Source organism: Phascolarctos cinereus, unplaced genomic scaffold (assembly GCF_003287225.1).
Source record: "Phascolarctos cinereus isolate Bilbo 61053 unplaced genomic scaffold, phaCin_HiC Scaffold_2;HRSCAF=192, whole genome shotgun sequence".
Classification (NCBI taxonomy): domain Eukaryota; kingdom Metazoa; phylum Chordata; class Mammalia; order Diprotodontia; family Phascolarctidae; genus Phascolarctos; species Phascolarctos cinereus.
Window position 1 is genome coordinate 147228518 of NW_027555625.1, and position 18815 is coordinate 147247332.

The following is an 18815-nucleotide window of genomic DNA, read 5'->3' on the forward strand; positions in this document are numbered from 1 at the left end:
AAATGAACTTCCCTTTTATTAGGAAAGATCTAAAGCAAAATTGTCCAACTCCAATGGATTACTTTTATTCAGTAATGGTTGGTTTGCAATCTGTATTTATTTGATGTGCCTTTTATTAGAAAGCACTATACATTGAAAATCTTATTCCTAATGAAATATAATCTTTGTCCTCATAGAAATACCTATTGAGTGTAATGCTTTACATAGAGCTACAGAATTAAAAATGTTTCATACTGATCAGCATCATGAAGTACCTTTAAAATTTCGGCATGATGAACATAATTGTGATAATCAAACGAATATCACTTTCCATACTGGTGGAAAAACCTGCCTACCTAAAGAGGTAATTTTTTTCATACACTATTGTTTGATCTTCAGATGAGTAAAACAGACATCTGACTTCAGTTGAATACTTAGTGTTTTTGCCCATGTTTGACTATTTTAAGAATAGGAGATTGTCAAGATGAAGCATACTATGGAATTTCCATATACTATTATCTGTTATAATCTAAAAATACATTTAAATTTCAGCCAGAGAAACTCAGTTAATATATGTACTAAAAAGACTTCATATTTTATTAGCATAGCCTCACCTAAAAAACAATATTAAGGCAAAGATTTAGAGGATATAAAGGTAATGAGGTACCAGAGTATTAACCCTTATGATGTGGTTCACGTACCTTAGCATTTTCTGGCTGTTTATTTCTACCTCTTGTGACTTAATGAAATGAAGTTGGGGTTACATGACAGATGGCCTCAGGACACAGCCTGCGGATAGGAATTTTTAATCTTTTGTGTGTCCTGGACCCCTTTGGTAATCTGGTAAAACCTATGGAAGATCCCTCAGAATGTTTTAAAATGCATATAGTAAAATACATGGGGCTACAAAGTAAAGCAATTATATTGAAATTCACTTATCAAAATACTTTTAAAACAAAGTAATGGACCCCTGCCCTAGGGAATTTGAGGGCCATGTGATCAGCTAGCTTTACTTCTACCTCATGGCTTCTTCAGCACAGAGAGGCAATTTAGGGAGGTGACTTGCAAAGCAGGAGATAAAAGAGAAGGTATTTCAGAGTTAGAAGATTCCAAGGGACAGGAGTGGTTAGAAAGTAATTTTTTTTGTTTGTTTGCCTCCACCAAGGACATGTTGGGGGGAGATGATGTGACATCCGACTATAGGAATATGTTAATTTCTATGCCGTGTACATAATTTTTAAAGTGCTCTGAGCTTCCTATTTAGGATGGATACTGGCAGTGTTACTGATAGAAAATTATTTCCATCTGTTTTGTTTTTAAGGAATCAACTTCAAAAAATGAAAGTAAACTGATAACTTCTCCAAAGAAAACCAAAAATCATGAAGTTAAAACAAATGAAACAATATTTAAAAGTCTAAAGAGAGGTAAAATGCCCCCCAGTATTTTTTAAATGAACCTTTTTATTTTGTTTGCTATATTATTTTAAATATGTAGATTTGGAAAGTGCCCATTTTTAAATTGTCTAGGCCAAAATTATTCCTGAAATTGCCTTAAGGATTCTCAACTCTTATTCTGTATTAATGACTTTTTAAAGTGTATAAAACATTTTATTTTATTTTTAATGCATTTTATTGATGCCTTTTCTTTATATGACAGCTATTTCAGCTCTCTCCTCCAGATTGAACCCTCCCTTGTAATGAAAAAACCACTTAACCAAAAACATATGATACAGTGATTGTATTGACAATGTATATGGTGTTTTTCATAGTAGTCCCCCATGTCTCTCTATGGGATCTTGATTAGTTTTTCAGTTATTCAGAATTTTATTTCTTTTTGGTGTGGTTTTTCATTTATACTGTAAATGTTATATTGTTCCCTTGGTTTGGCTTATTTCTGTCTGCAACAGTTCATGCAAATCTTTCCATGCTTCCCTGAATTCCTCATATTTGTTATTTCTTACTACATAATATTCCATTACATTAATATACTGTAGTTCCTTAGCCTTTCCCCAGTAGATAGATACCTAACTTGTTTCTGGTTCTTTTCTACCATGAAAAGTGTTCCTATGAATATTTTGGCATATGTTGGACCTTTGTTTATGTTTTTTTTATACTTCCTTGGGGTACATTTCCAGTAGTGGAAGTAAAATAGACATGTGTGCCAGCGTCTACTCTAGGACCAAGAGACGCAACACAGCGAGGCTAAGACTTGATACGTATAGTTGTAACTAGATAAAAAACCAAGTGATGAGGTGTAATGGCAGCAATGAGGCCAGTTTGTCTAGTGACAAAAGATCTATTCATATCAAGTCTTCATGACCAGAATGTGGTTCCTAGAGGTGCTTATGTGAGCTCAGGAACCACCTAGGGGCTGGTTTGAGCCAATTCTGTGATGTAGCTGCAGCAGAGTTTGTCCAGATGGTGACTGCAAAGGACTCTTGTTATGCCACACTGGGCCTTAGCTCTGGAAAACAAGGTGTCTTCTAATAGTAAGAAAAGAGAGGAGTGGTCTTGCTGTGCAGTCTTGACATTTGGATATCAGACTTTTATCAGTGATAGTTGATGCCAATATTTTTCCTGCTTTCTAGTTTTTCTTCTAATTCCACCTTCATTGATTTTATTCATGCTAATTTTATATAATCTAAATAATTGATTTTTATGTTACTGTACCAACCATGATTTATAGTATCAAAAAACAAGTTATTCTGAGGCAACAAGCCATTTGGATTTATTAAAAGTACTGGGCAATTTCCCAAATGTGAGCTTACTTCTGAAACAAATGGGCTATTTTTAGACAAAAAGAAAAAAGTTACTGTATGATTTGATGATATGTATTTTCAGAATCAAGAGCTTGTACAAATTTAGTTACTTGTTCTTTGAAATAAATTTTAGTGGCTTTATTTCTTATTACCACTCAGTATTGTCCAAACAATCTGGCCATGTGTAAACTACCTTTTACTTTTGTCAATAAAATTCCTTTTCACATAATATATAGAAGTACTTTTTATGTTCTATATAAAGAAATAAAAGAAGGCACAGGATAATGATGCATAGTGAATTTATCACTTAAAAGTTTCTTGTTTTTCTTATGGTCCTCTGAATTTTAGATTATTGACAGATTACTAAATTTGATTTCTGCTCTTTGACTCTGACTCTAAGATACAATGAAATAAATATTCCTGTGTTGCTCATTTCACTTATTTGGTGAGCACATAGAGCTACAGAGAAATTAAATTTATTTTCACTAATTTAGAGCCACAGGGCTCTAAATAATAGTGCTAACACTCTTTAAAAGTTAAGTAGGAGCTTGTTTAAAAAGTATTAGATATAGACTGTTACTCTAAACTGTTGTCATTTGGGAGGGATTATAGCAAACCCATTCTTAACGTAACAATTACAGTCAGTTTGCATAGTCTACTGTAGTTAAGAACAGCAACATGAGCGGATAATCCAAAATTCATTTAGAATCATCTTTGGTATACATTAATAGTAAGAAAGTAGATTCACTTCACTCATATGTTTGTCAAACATTAAAACCAGTTAGTCTTCACTGAGCATACACACCAAGTGATTGTAAGGAAAAGTAGAACAGAAGTGTCCTCCAAAGAATATGCTATGATTCCACAAGTGCTATTGAGGACGATCGAGAAGAGACAAGAATTGCTGGCAGATGTCGGAATCCCTGCTCAGAGATACTGAAGCAGTGTTTTGTCAAAATGGTCATTAACAACAGAGAAGTCTTCTGTATTTATCCAGCATGTGAGCGAGAACTTCCCAAGACTTCTGGAAATTCACATAGACATCAACCATACTGCCAGAAGGAATCTAGAAAGCATATCTGAAGTTTACAAAGTCTTTGGCAAGAAACTCAGCACCTTAGGGGCAAAACTAGTGTTTTCATCACCACTGCCAATCAAAAATTACGGGTTTCAGGAAAAAGAGGCAGATTTGTGAACAGCTAGTTAAGAATATGATATCTGAGTAGGGGATTTGGATTTGTGAACCACAGCTTAAAATATAAGAATGAAGGACTCTTGGCTAGTTATATAGTTTACCTAACAAGGGATGATTTAAAAAAATAAACCACTCAGATTTTCCTAGAGTCTTGCAAATCTCATTTTTACAAAAAGGCTTTAAAATGAAAAGGAATGTGAGAGAAACCTGCCTATATATAGCTATGAAGCTAGATACTTGGTACCTAGGTAGAGAATTACTTCAACCCAGGAAGAATAGCAGTGAAAACACTCATAGTCATAGAACTCAAAATTCAAGAAAAGAACGAGCAAAAAAAAAATCACCCTCAGATTTTCACACATAAATACACATATGAGGAATAGGCAAAGTTAAATGGATATCCTAATGAAATGAAGCAAATCAGACTTCATTCATAGTTCTTGCCAAGACTTGGTGACATGGGACCCATGACTGAAATGTGGCACTGGAACAGTTTAGGGGAATAAGTAAAGAAGAAGAATGACAAGTAGCATTGTATATTAAGAAGATATATTTGGGAAAAAAAAGATATATTTGTATGAAAAGATCCAGGAAACAGGTCCACTGTAGTAGCCCTGGACCAGGCGGAGGAACCTTCATTGCAATGTCAGGAAACTGGTGCATTCTCACCCAATGGACTGTGTATTGTCCCTGAGCACTGGGGGCCTTCAGCAGCTCCTTTGGCCTCAATGAACCGCAGAGGGTCCCAGAGCTAGGCATTATATCTATCTTAAAGTATGCCATCCAGAACTGAATAGGCATCAAACTGTAGGTGAGATTTGATGAGGGCAGAGTACAGCAGGAACTGTAACTTCCTTTTTTCTGGACCTGATGCTTCCCCAGATGCGGCTGAAGCTTGAGTTAGCTTTTTTGGCTGCCACATCAAATGAGCTGTTTTCTACCCCTACCTTCCCTACCCTGTATTTATGAGGACAATTTTTTGCAGCCTAAGTGTAGGACTTCACATTATTCACTTAAATTGCATCCCATTAGATTTGGCCTATCTTAACCTCTTGAGCTCTGTTTGGATCCTGACTGTCATCCATCGGATTAACTTTACAGCTTTGCACCATCTGCAGTTTAATTAAGCCATGCATTCTATGCCTTCTTTCAATTTAGTTCAGTTCAGAAATGGGGGAAAAACAAACCAAAAGACCTTCCACAACCCAAAAGAGTTTACATTCTGCCTCTAGGCGAAACGTGTCCAAGATGTATGCAAGTGTGAAATCAAGTTTAATACATGACTAGAAAGCACTACTGTCACTACTGTGGGAAGTGCTTCTGTGATTAATGGAGCAAGAAATCACCCTTGCCCCCAGTGTGCTTTGTGGACCGTCTTCGACAGCACTCAAGAGTGTGCACTCCTGTCTCAGGCAACTCAAAGTGCTCTTCAGTGGAGCTTCTTTCTATGTGTGTAGCACTAGGAACGCCAGGGAAATCTGAAATGATGGCTTGTTGCCTTTCTCATAGTCAGAGATACTTGTTTCTGGTTGGAGATGGACGCTATGAAATTGAAATTGCTCAAATTCCAACTGTTCAGATATTGAGGGCTTATTTGCAGAGGAGGCAGCGCTCAGCCTGCTGCTGTACTTCTCTGGTACAAGCCAGGAGCGCAGGATGCGACCCAAATGAAGTTCAGTAGTAGCAAAAACTCCAGTTCTTAACAAAAACCAGTCAGTTACCTGTTTAGTAGCCATGTATAAGGCAACAGCCAAACTCCTCTTTGTTTTGTTTAATTTAATATTTTCCCCCAATTACATGTAAAAACAATTTTTAACATCCTTTTTTTTTAAATTTTTGAGTTACAAATTCTCTCTTTCTTTCCCTCCCCTGCCCCTTCATTGAGAAGGCAAGTCATTTAATATAGATTATTCATGTGCAGTCATGCAACGCATATTTCCATATTAGTTATGTGAAAGAAAACACAGGCCAAAAAAACCAAACAAACAAGGAAAATAAAATTTAAAAAAATATGCTTCAGTCTGCATTCAGACTCCATCAGTTCTTTCTCCAGAGATGGATAGCATTTTTCATCATAACTACTTTGGAATTGTCTTGCATCGTTGTATTGCTGAGAATAGCTAAGTCATTCACAGTTGATCATCATACAGTATTGCTATTACTGTGTACAATGTTCTGATTCTGCTCACTTCACTCTGCATTAGTTGATGAAAGTCTTTGCAGGTTTTTCTGAAATCTTCCTGTTTGTCATTTCTTATAGCACAATAATATTTCATCATGGTCATATACCACGACTTGTTTAGTCATTCCCTGATTGGTGAGCATCTCCCCATTTCTAATTCTTAGCCACCACAAAAAGCTGCCATAAATATTTTTGTACAAATAGTTCTTGTCCTCCCCACCCCCCCTTTTTTAATCTTTTTGAGATACAGACCTTGTAGTGGTATTGCTTCATCAACGGGCATACACACTTTTATAGCTTTTTGGGAATAGTTGCAAATTGCTCTCCAGAATTAAATCAATTTAATCAAATTAAATCAATTCCTAACTCCACCAGCAGTGCATTAGTATCTCAAATTTCCCACATTCCCTCGAACATTTGTCATTTTCCTTTTCTACCATGTTAGCCAATCAGATAGATGTGGAATGGTAGCTTAGAATTACTTTAATTTGCATTTCTCTAATCACTAGTGATTTAGAGCATTTTTTTCCATATGGCTATAGGTAGCTTTGATTACTTTGTCTGAAAACTGCCCGTTCATATCCTTTGACCATTATCAGTTGGAGAATGACTAGTTTTCTTATAAATTTAACTCAGTTCTCTATATATTTGAGAAATGAGACCTTTATCAGAGAAACTTGCCATAAAAATGTTTTTACTGTTATGATTACTAATTGTAATTCCCTCCATCCCATTTTCCACTCTGCTTATCCTTCTCTCTCTCCTTTCAACCTGTCCATCCCCAAGAGTGTTTTGCTTCTGACTACTGCCTCTTCCAGTCTGCCCTTCCTTCTATCAGCCTTTCCCCCACCCTTTCTCTTACCCCCTTCACTTCCTTCTTTCCTGTATGGTAAGTTAGGTTTCTATACCTAAGTGTGTGTTATACCCTTTTTGCCCCCTTTTTTTTTTTGCTTCTTTTTGGTGAGGCAGTGGGGGTTAAGTGACTTGCCCAGGGTCACACAGCTAGTAAGTGCCAAGTGTTAGAGGCTAGATTTGAACTCAGGTCCTCCTGACTCGCAAGTCTGCAGCTCTATCCACTGCACCACCTGGCTGCCCCTGTTAATACCCTTTTTGAGCCAATTCCAATGAGAGTAAGGTTCAAGTGTTCTCCCTCATCTTCCTCTCCACTGTAAAAGCTCTTTTGTGCCTCTTTTATGTGAGATAATTTGCCCCCTTCTACTTCTCCCTTCCCCTTCTCCCTGTGCATTCCTATTTCTCACCCCTTAATTTACTTTTTTTTAATATAAATTTATTTATTTTTAGCTTTCAACATTCACTCCCACAAGTTTTTGAATTCCAAATTTATACCCCATCTCCCCCCCTCCTCCCACCCTAAGATGGCATGCATTCTGAATACCCCTTCCCCTAGTCTGTCCTCTCTTCTATCTCTCTCCCCTTCTCTTATCCCCTCCACCTTCTATTTTCCTGTAGGGCAGGATAGACTTCGGTACCCCATTTCCTGTATTTCTTATTTCCCAGTAGCATGTGAAAACATTTTTTTTAAAACATATGTTTTTAAAACTTTAGGTTTCAAATTTTCTCTCTCCCTCCCCACCCACCCTCATTGAAAAGGCAAGCAACTCAATATAGGTTGTATATGTGCAGTTATGCAAAACACATCCATAGTAGACATGTTGTGAAAAACTAACTATTTCCCTTAATCCTATCCTGCCCTCCCATTTATTCTATTCTTTCTTTTGAACCTGTCCCTCCTCAGAAGTATTTCTTCTGATTACTCCCTTTCCCAGTCTGCCCTCCTCTCTATCACCCCCCTGCTCTCTTGTCCCCTTCTCCCCCTATTTTCCTGTAGGGTAAGACAGATTTCCATACCCAATTGAATGTGTTGTTATTCCCTCCTTAAGCCAAATCCTATGAGAATAAGATTCACTCATTCTCTCACCTTCCCCCTTTCCCCTCCACTGTAAGAGACTTTTCTTTTCTGTTTTTTTTTTGTGAGATAGTTTACCCCATTCTACCTCTCCCTTTCTTCTTCTCCGAGTATTATCCTCTCTCATCCCTTAATTTTATTCTCCAGATATGACCCCTTAATCTTCAACTCACCCTGTGCCCTCTATCTGTCTATCTACATTTACATACATATAATTTTTTTCCTCCAACTACCCTAATACTGACAAAGGTCTCATGAGTTATAAATATCATCTTTCCATGCAGGAATGTAAACAGTTCAATCTTAATAAGTCTCTTATGATTTCTCTTTCCTGTTTACCTCTTCATGTTCCACTTGAGTCCTGTATTTGAAAGTCAAATTTTCTATTCAGCTCTGGTCTTTTCATCAAGAATGCTTGAAAGTCCTCTATTTCACTGAATGACCATTTTTCCCCTGAAGGATTATACTCAGTTTTGCTGGGTAGGTGATTCTTGGTTGTAATCCTATCTCCTTTGCCCTCCGGAATATTATATTCCATGCCCTGCGGTCCTTTAATGTAGAAGCTGCTAAATCTTGTGTTATCCTGATTGTGTTTCCACAGTACTTGAATTGTTTCCTTCTGGCAGCTTGTAATATTTTCTTGACCTGGGAACTCTGGAATTTGGCTACAATATTCCTAGGAGTTTTCCTTTGGGGATCTCTTTCAGGAGGAGATCTGTGGATTCTTTCAATTTCTATTTTGCCCTCTGGTTCTACTATATCAGGGCAGTTTTCCTTGATAATTTCTTGAAAGATGATGTCTAGGCTCTTTTTTTGATCATGGCTTTCAGATAGTCCAATAATTTTTAAATTCTCTCTCCTGGATCTATTTTCCAGGTCAGTTGTTTTTTTCAAATGAGATATTTCACATTGTTTTCTAATTTTTCATTCTTTTGGATTTGTTCTACTGTGTCATGATTTCTCATAAAGTCACTATCTTCCAATTGCTCTATTCTAATTTTTACGGAAGTGTTTTCTTCAGTAATCTTTTGGACTTCCTTTTCCATTTGGCCAATTTTGCTTTTTAGGGCACTCTTCTCCTCATTGGCTTTTTGGACCTCTTTTGCCATTTGGGTTAGGCTATTTTTTAAGGTGTTGTTTTCTTCAGTATTTTTTTGGGTCTCCTTTAGCAGGCTGTTGACTTGTTTTTCATGATTTTCTTGCATCACTCTCAGTTTTTCCTCTGCTTCCCTTACTTGCTTCTCAAAATCCCTTTTGAGGGGGCAGCTAGGTGGCGCAGTGGATAGAGCATTGGCCCTGGAATCAGGAGGACTCAAGTTCAAATCCAGCCTCAGAGGCATAACACTCACTAGCTGTGTGACCCTGGGCAAGTCACTTAACCCCAATTGCCTCACCAAAAAAGAAAACAAACAAAATCCCTTTTGAGCTCTTCCAAGGCCTGGGACTGATTCATATTTTTCTTGGAGGCTTTGGATGTAGAAGCTTTGACTTTGTTGTCTTCTTCTGGTTGTATATTTTGATCTTCTTTTTCACCAAAGTAAGATTCTATGGTCTGACTCTTTTTGCACTGCTTGCTCATGATCTCAGCCAGTTACTTGAGTTTTAAACTCCTTGGTAAGGTAAGAGTCTGCTTCCAATGTGGAGAATGTACTGTCCCAAGCTTCAGGGGTTTGTAAAGCTGTTTTCAGAGATACTTGTAGGGACTTATAAATTTTCAGTTCTTCCAAGGTGGTATGATAAGGGGCGAGGTGTTTCCTCCTTTCCTGGCCTGTGACCACAAGTATTCCTTTCTGTCCTGTAACTGTGAGGAAGGGTTCCTCTCCACAGCCACTCCAAGCTCTACCACACCAGCATTCCTCCTCACCCCAGCACCGCAGCCCAGAACTGTGACCCAGATCCAAACAGGGGCAAAGCAAGAGATTCCTGCCTCAGCACTGGCAAAGAGATCCCTACAGTCCCTCTCTGATCAGCCACGGGATTCCCCTTCAGTCTGTGAGCCAGAAGCTCGGGAAGCAGCTGCCCCCTCCCCTCCCCCCCAGGCCACGCTCTTGGGGAATAGAGCTGAAACCCCACCTTCCTCTCAGCACCGACAGCAACAGACTTTTCCCACTGACCTTCTAAGTTGTCTTTGGCATTGGTGGATTGAGGAGTCTGGAAACCGCCACAGCTGCCCGAGATTCAGTCCTCTGAGGCCTGCTCCAGGTTTGCTGTGGCCTGTGCGCCCATGCCATGCCACGCTGCGCTCCACCTTTCTGATCAATCATCCAGGTTGTCTTGGGCTGGAAATTCGTTTCACTCTGTCTTTTTGTGGGTTCTGCTGCTTCAGTTAGAGCCATTTTTTATGAGTATTTGGAGGGGTTTGGGGGAGAGCTCAAGCAAGTCACTGCTTTCACGCTGCCATCTTGGCTCCGCCCCCTACTTTTTAAATATCATCCTATCATAGCTCATACCTGTGCCCTCTGTCTATGTATACTCCTAACTGCCCTAATAATAAAAATCTTAGGAGTTACAAGTATCATCTTCTCATGTAAACAGTTTAACTTTATTGGATCCCTTATGATTTCTCTCCTATTTACTTTTTTATGCTTCTCTTGAATCTTATATTTGAAAGTAGAATTTTCTATTCAGCTCTATCTTTTCATCAGGAATGATTGAAAGTCCTCTGTTTCATTAAATTTCCATTTTTTCTGAGAAGTGATTCTTGGTTGTTTGTAATCCTAGGTCCCTTGCCCTCTGGAATATTATATTCCAAGGCCTCTGATCCCTTAATGTAGAAGCTGCTAAATCTTGTGTTATCCTGACTAAGCTTCATGATATTTGAATTGTTTCTTTCTGGATGCTTGCAATATTTTCTTCTTGACCTGGGAACTCTGGAATTTGGCTATAATATTCCTGAGAGTTTTTATTTTAGGATCCCTTTCAGGAGGTGATTGGTAGATTCTTTCAATTTCTATTTTACCCTCTGGTTCTAGGATATCAGGGAAATTTTCCTGATTTTGAAAATGTGAAAATTTCTTGAAAGATGATGTTGAGGCTCTTTTTTTGATCGTGGCTCTCAAAGAGTTCAATAATTCTTACATTATCTTGCCTCAATCTATTTTTCCAGGTCAGTTGTTTTTTCAGTGAGATACTTCACATTTTCTTCTATTTTTTTTCATTCTTTTGATTTTGTTTTATTATTTCCTGATGTCTCATGCAGCCATTAGCTTCCACTTGGCCAATTCTAATTTTTAAGGAGTTATTTTCTTGAATAAGCTTTGTACTTTCTTTTCCATTTGGGCAATTGTACATTTTAAGGAGTTCTTTTCTTCAGTGAATTTTTGTATATCTTTTTTCATTTGGCTAATTCTAGTTTTTAAGGAGTTCTTCTCTTCAGTAGATTTTTGTGCCTCTTTTACTGTTTACTATTTACCTATTGTTTTTTAAGGTATTATTTTCTTCAGTTTCATTTTGTGTTTCCTTTACCAAGCTGTTGACTCTTTTTTCATTTTTTTCCCGTGATTCTCATTTCTTTTCTCAATTTTTTCTCTACCTCTTTTATTTGATTTTTAAAATCCTCTTTGAGCTCTTCCAGGAATTCTTTTTGGGCCAGAAACTCATTTTTCTTTGAGGTTTTGAATGTAACTGTTTTGACTTTGTTGTCTTCTTCTGAGTTTGTGTTTTGATCTTCCCTCTCACCATAATAATTTTCTGTGGTCAGGGTTTTTGTTGTTTGCTCATGTTTCCAGCCTATTTCTTGCTTTGTAACTTGATGTTAAAGTTGGACTCTGGTCCTGGGGTGGAGGGGCACTGTCCCAAGTTTCAGGTTTTTTGTGCTGTTGTTTTCAGAGGCACTTCTCAGGATCTGTAAGTTTTCAGTTCTTCCAAGGTGGTATGATCTAAGGAGAGGTATGTTTATTGCTCTCCTGGCCTGTGCTCTGGTCTATGAGTGACCACAAGCACTCTTTTCTGGCCTAGAACTGTGACCAGAATCTTTGTATCCTTGTAGCTCTGGTGTGCTAGTGCTCCTTCTTATCCTGGAACTGTGACCCAGGACTGAGACCCTGATCCAAGTAGGAGTCGTGCACCAGAAGGGGGACCCCTATAATCTTCTGACCAGTTGTCCAACCCCCTTACCATCTGTGTTCTCTAGATTCAGTTGTCCCCCGGACCTGCTGCTGGCTTGCCAGGTCTCTGGCATTGCTTGCTCTGGACTGCACCCAACTCTGACCCCACTCCAATCAGTAGACCTTTCCTGCTGACCTTCTAAGTTGTCTTGAGCTGGAAAAATGTTTCACCTTGGTCCTTGTGTGGGTTTTGCTATTCCAAAATTCATGTTGAGGCATTATTTTAAAGTTGCTTGGAGGAGAATTTGAGAGGCTCCCTAGTAATTTCTTGACTTTCCTTAATAATAATTTCCTCCCTCCAAAATTGGAGGAACCCATAAAGACAACTGGTAGCTTATACCCAATTCTTACCAAAAAGAAGAAACTGATTTTGTTGACATATAAGTGGCAGGAACTGTGAGGAGAAATGACCACTCCTTCCTGTAATTAACGATAGAGGAGAGTTCTTGACTTGAGAGAGCAGATTTCAAAGGATTTAGAAAAAAGGTGATTAGAGGATCCCACATAGACTGAAGTTTCTATAGGGAAAGTCAGCCCAGAAGAAAGTTTTATTTATTCTGAATTTAATGAATACACACACTTAAAAAAAGAACATTTCTATATACAAAATAGAAGAGAAAAAGAGGCCAAAAATTTCTACTATATACAACTTGCTTTTAAAATAAATTCAGCATGTTACTTTCAGTTTGCTTATGTTTCCTTCTGTGCATTTTAAAAAAATGCTTCCATAACTCTCTCTTACACACACATACATTCCCCCTCTCAGTCCCTCCCCCATGCTATCACTAGTTCTTCAGGAGAAACTAATGACAATCTGAAGATATGAAAAGAAACAATTTCTGATGAGCAGAAAAAGGGAGGAGTTGTCTAGAGATCACTGTGTATGCATATGAACTATCAATAACATAGATTTTTTTAAAAAAAGGCACATCCAGAATATTGAAACAAGGGCAGGTAATAGAGAGTGAATTTAAAGGGGCATGGCCTTCAACCACAATTCCAGAGGAATTGTGATGAAATATGCTACCCACCTCCTGGGAGGAACACAGGGTGCAGATTGAGACCTTTTTCTGAACTTGGCCAAAATGGAAATCTGTTTTGCTTGATTATTCATATTGTTATAAGGATGTCCTTTTTCTAGAGGGAGGGAGAAGAGAGGGAGAGAAAATGTATTATCTTTCCCCCTAAGCGACCTTCCCACACTCCTACCTTCTACATTGCTGTAGAGGGCAAAACCATCCTCCCAGTTCCTCAGGCTCACAACCTAGGAGTCATCCCCAACTCCTCATTATCTCTCACCTTTCCTTATCCAATCTATTGCCAAGGCCTGTCAATTTCACCTTTGCAACACATCTCAAATACATCAACTTCTCTCCTCTGATAACTGCCACCACTTTGGTGTAGGTCCTCATCACTTCATGTCTGCATTACTGCAATAGCTTGCTAGTGGGTATGCCTATCTTGAGGTCTCCAAGCCATCCTCCATTCAACCACTAAAGTGATTTTCGTAAAGTGCGGGTCTGACCATCTCACTCCCCTACTCAATAAACTCCAATGGCTCCCTATTGCCTCCAAGATCAAATGATCAAGTAATCAAAGAATGCTCTGTTTGACCTGCAAAGCCTTTCATAACCTAGCCTCTTCCTACCTTTCCAGTCTTCTTACATCTTACTCCCTGCCATGTACTCTTTGATCCAGTGACATTGGCTTTCTTGCTATTTGTTCCACAAACAAGACATTCCATCTCTTTTCTTTTGGGAATTCTCCTTCATGCCTGGAATGTCCTCCTTCCTCAACTCCACCTACTGACCTCGCTGGCTTTCTTTTAGTCCCAACTGAAATTCCTTCTTGTACAGGAAACCTTTTCCAGTCCTTCTTAATTCTAGTGCCTTTCCTCTGTTAATTGAGTCTTTTTTCAATTGTGTTTGATTCTTCATTGATCCCATTTAAAATTTTCATGGCAAAGATATTGAAGTGGTTTGCCATTTCTTTCTCCAGCTCATTTTACAAGTGAGGAAACTGAGGCAAACAGAGTTAAGGGACTTGACCAGGGTCACACAGCAAGTAAGTATCTTTGGCCAGATTTGAATTTAGGAAGATGTCTTCCTAAATCCAGGCCCAGCACTCTATCCACTATAACACCTAGCTGCCCATCCTTTGTTAACTGTTTCCAATTTTTCTGTACATAGCTTACTTTGTATATATTTGTTGCTGCCCTCATTAGATTGTAAGGTCTTTGAGAGCAGGGATTGTCTTTCAAATCCCCAGTGATTAGTGAAATTCCCAGCACATAGTAGGAGCATAATTTGATTTATTGATTGATTTTTGCTAGTTGAAAAAAAATTAAAATGTTTGAAAGCAGCATATTCCTAAAGGAATGGCTAGGATTTAAAGCTTAGGATGAGCTAAGTTACTAGATATACTTTAATGTAATAAAACTAAATTTCTTTTAAAATATTATATAATTTTAAAATTACAGAACTTGGAACTAGATTAAACTGACTTTGACCTATATAGTAATAGTCCACGTGGTTCATCAGCAGAACCTGATAGGACTTTATCATTGAAAATGACACTAAAGGAGATGAATTACCATCTGCCTTGCTCTGCTGCACCCTAAAGACCTTTCCATCTGCCTTGCAACTGAAACTTCTTATATGTTTTGTCTCCCCAGATAGAATGTGAGTTCTTTGAGAAAAGTAACTGTCTTCAACTTCTTTCACCAGTGACTAGTGTAGTGCTTTGTACATAGTAAGCATGCTTAATAAGTGCTTTTTTATTCATTCATTCATTAGTACAGATCAATATAGACTTAAGATACATTATGTGTCTAGTTTTATTAGGATAAAAGGTTTCTTTTTTTGGGTATTGCCTTCAAGTGCTGTGGTAGCATATTGCTAAATATCACATGTGGTTTTGAATAGCATTATTTTCAAATGGTAGACAGTATACTTCCTCTTAAGATTCATGTATTTTAATTATTAGCTATGAAACTTTTGTTTTTTTAAATTTGCATGTATAAATGTATATGAATGACTGATTTTTTTTTTAAAGTAAGGAAGAATGTGGCTAAAGACACCACTCAAGAGTTGATTGAGTCCAGTGATACACAGTCTTCAAGGGAAGAGTTTCTTTCAGATACAGAAAAAATGGAATGTGTGAATAATATAAAAAAGAAGCTTACTGTCATGTTAACACCAATGAATTCTAAAAAGACACTGGAGCAAAAATGTAAAGATAATAATTTGTCCACTTACACCATAAAAAGAATCTCAGAACTTGCTTTGCCAAAACATAAAAATGGTGGCAACAAAGCTGACTTGAGGAAAAATAAAAACAACAGATTGTTAAAGTCTTTAGAAAAGACATTTGGAAGTGGCTTAATACACAAAACTGAGGATGAGGATGATACTGGCATATATGCTTCAGTCACCATCAACCAGAAAATTAAAATGTCATCACCTCCAAAGGAGCAAAGTTCTACTTCTGACTCTGAGAGAAAAATAAAAAAGTCATTAAGACTAAACAGAATTGAACCTTCTGGAAATATTTTGCCCCACAAAATTCAAACCAAGGTGACAGAGATCTCTAGTCAAGAAAGTGAAACAGAAGAGGAATCCAGAAAGAAGGCTCAACTTGGCATGAAAACAAGGCAGAAGGATATCAAGGAAACTCTAATTAACCAGTCAAAATGCAAAAGGAAAGATACTAGGAAAAGGCCAGTAATATTAGAACATGAAAGTGAAGAGAGCGATAAAGATATTCACTCTAAGACAAAGAAACCCACATCTCTTTCCAACAAAACTGCTGTTCAGAAGATTGGTAACCGGAAAAAGTTTTCATCAGCAGAGGTGATGGGATCTAGAGAAACAAAGGATCAACCTTTGGAGTGTTTTCCAGATTTAATTAAAGAGGATAACTGGACTGAGAAGGAGTTACAGAAATTTCAAGGGTAAGTAGTTTGATTTAATACTTTACTTTTTTCATTTTTCTAAATTTTTATTGAGCCTCTCCCCTAAAATGTTGCTTATTTCATTTATTTATTTATATTAGGCAATTGCAGTTAAGTGACTTGCCCAGGGTCACACAGCTAGTAAGTTTCTGAGGCTGGATTTGAACTCAGGTCTTCCTGACTTCAGGGCCGGTGCTCTATCCACTGTGCCACCTAGCTGCCCCAATGTTGGTTCTTTAAATTAAAAAATAATAGAGTAAAAGAAATTCTAATAGTGAAATTCATCTGTAGCAGATTGGAATCTAGAGCTAACTCTTCACACAGTAATAGATAGATATTTATTTAGAGTACTGTGACTCGTTCTGGGCACAGAAAGATAACTTTAGGAATACAAATCTGCTGATGGATTGGTTAATTGGATCTGTGAGAAAAATCTTAAAATACCAATAGAAAAGAAAACGGAAGTTTAATAAGTGGCTACATATATGAACAGCATTATTATAAGGAAGCATGACTAGTTAGTTCTTTTTTACCACTAAGGAAAACACAAAAGGAATTGATTAAATGGAATATAGTTAGTTAAGGAAGAGGGTGTAATCGCTTTCTTGAGGCATTTTTACAAAAGGAAGAGAATCAGCTGTTTATATAATTTATAAATAGATAAATAGGATTTTAAAAACTGACATAATTCTTCAAGTTTTGATAGTTCTCATTCATCTTCACTTATTTGAACTTTGGCTACTTTAACATTCTTGATTTAAAAAGCACATATGGCTTTGGACTTCCACAGGGCTTTATCATCTGTGCCAAAACAAAAACATGGTTTCTGGTTGAATGTAGCCACCTCTGTGGGACCTCGGACTACCGAAAAATCCCAGAAGAAACACACAGAAGAGCATCAAGGAAGAGGTTCTCGGAAACGTGCCGTCAAGAAAATGGTACCCAGCCCCAGAGTCTCAAATGGTAACCTTTACAGTCCAGTGGTAGAGTTTACATGGTCTCAAAAGGGCAGATTACATAGAGTAGCCATTACACAGATAGGAATTTGAGTTATTTGAAAACTTAACTGTCTAAATGCATATTTACACATTATTTGCTTCTTTTGATACTTAACTCTTATTTCCCTTATTCCCAATTAAAGCTAAAACATTTTCTGGAAATCTTAGAATTTTGTAACTGGTAGGGACCTTTGAGAGTATCTAGTCTGTGTGTTGCTTTTTAAAGCCTATTTAGTTTGTGTTTTCTCTACAGGACTTTTCTTAGCCCCAGTTGTATATACTAACCCAGGAAGATGGTAGTTCACAAGTCATCTGAAGGTGTAATCCACTGTTTAGTGTGGCTGCAGTCTGTCTGGGATTACTAGAGCTTAGACATGTTTCTCCCAGGGATAAGAAAATCACTCCTCCCTAGTAATGCTCAAAAAGCTAAGAATTACCTAGATGTTTAAGAAGAGGCAATATGTATAGAAGTAGATTAGATTGTCAACCCCTTGAGGTGTCGAGAACTGGCCTCTTTTTGGACCCCCTGCCCTTAGCACAGTGCCTGATACATAGTAGGCACTCAATAAATATTGACTGATTTATTGGTTGGGTGTGATGATACTCAAACTTTACCTCATGGCTCTACCAAAATTTAATGTTTTATACCACAGTGAAATCAGTAGCTTAGATACCTACTTGGTGATTTTCTGGTGGTAACTAATTATCAACATAATTAATACATCTGAATGTAGCCATTTTCATAATATATATAAGGACCCTATTGATCTTAGTTCCATTTTTATAATGATAATAACAATCAATGGTAATTATTTAGTGCTTTGCAGTTTATAAAGAACTTTACATTCTTCTTTCTGATACCTATTCCTTTACTGAAGTCTTACACAGCCCTTCTTTTCTGCCTTTCAACTCCCTAATTACAGGCCATAACATAAGTAGAATACCAACCTTAGATAGAGAATAGTGTATTTAAGGAAGCAGCAAGTCATCAGAAACTGAGTTTACAGTATGTGTATGCAAACTTTAGATTTTATTTAAGTTACTAACTTTCCAGACCAAATAGCACGACTGATCAAATTCTTACCGAAATCTCTGCATGAATTTAAGGCACAGAGGTTGATACTGATACAAACCAGCCTGTAAGGATAACTGCCAGAGTGGGAACTCTAAAAAGAAAACAGCAGATGAGAGATTTCTTAGAACAACTGCCTAAGGATGATCATGATGACATGTTCAGTGGATCGCCTTTGCATAATCAGAGAATACAGGTAATAATCTTAAACAGGGAATGTGGCATTTTAAATGACTTTTTATAAACTTTCATTTTTGTATACAACTACAAAATTGCATTTGGCTCTATTTAGACAAGGACAAGGGTTGACAAACTACTGCGCAAGGGTCAGATCTGGGCAGCAGCCTGTTTCTGTTTGGCCAGCTAGCTAAAAATGGTTTTTACACTTTTAAATACAACAAAACTTTGTTTTAACATGTAAAAACCATTCTTAACTCTCAAGCTGTACAAAAACAAGCAGCTGGTCAGATTTGGCCTGCAGTTTGCTAACCACCAGACTAGGGTTTCAAATAAGCAGCAGACATAGCTAAAGCAGATTGCCGAAGGCCAAATCTACCATAGCTTGCTAGAATGCATCTAACTGGGAATTGAAGATAATTATATAAAAGGAGTAATGTTACTGTCATCTGTGACTGTACATCTTTAT

The 18815-nt window shown here is 37.5% G+C and overlaps 1 protein-coding gene, 1 long non-coding RNA gene and 1 pseudogene across 6 annotated transcripts in view; 2 read left to right on the forward strand and 1 right to left on the reverse strand.

Moving 5' to 3' along the window:
• LOC144455819 (uncharacterized) overlaps window positions 1-18815 on the reverse strand; it is a 67527-nt gene that overhangs the window by 27403 nt on the left and 21309 nt on the right. Inside the window, exons 3-4 of one of the 3 annotated variants that reach the window (XR_013484611.1) lie at window positions 18182-18263; window positions 15935-16008 (exon numbers count right to left, since the gene is read on the reverse strand). The exons of 1 other annotated variant lie outside the window; for it this stretch is intronic. This is a non-coding gene — a long non-coding RNA (uncharacterized LOC144455819). The remainder of the gene's footprint in view (window positions 1-15934; window positions 16009-18181; window positions 18264-18815) is intronic. One more of the 3 variants, XR_013484612.1, reaches the window with a different exon arrangement.
• The window catches only part of MIS18BP1 (MIS18 binding protein 1), a 53509-nt gene that overhangs the window by 25084 nt on the left and 9610 nt on the right, over window positions 1-18815 (forward strand). For 2 of the 3 annotated variants that reach the window (XR_013484610.1, XM_078149666.1), the window contains exons 8-13: window positions 177-343; window positions 1301-1403; window positions 14146-14211; window positions 15202-16099; window positions 16890-17062; window positions 18205-18365. Coding sequence is in view for 2 of the 3 variants with exons in the window: in XM_078149666.1 (XP_078005792.1) it covers window positions 177-343; window positions 1301-1403; window positions 14146-14211; window positions 15202-16099; window positions 16890-17062; window positions 18205-18365 (1568 nt within the window). In the remaining variant the exon portion in view is untranslated. The remainder of the gene's footprint in view (window positions 1-176; window positions 344-1300; window positions 1404-14145; window positions 14212-15201; window positions 16100-16889; window positions 17063-18204; window positions 18366-18815) is intronic. The other variant, XM_020988097.2, reaches the window with a different exon arrangement.
• On the forward strand, window positions 5185-6548 carry LOC144455818 (zinc finger FYVE domain-containing protein 21-like; annotated as a pseudogene).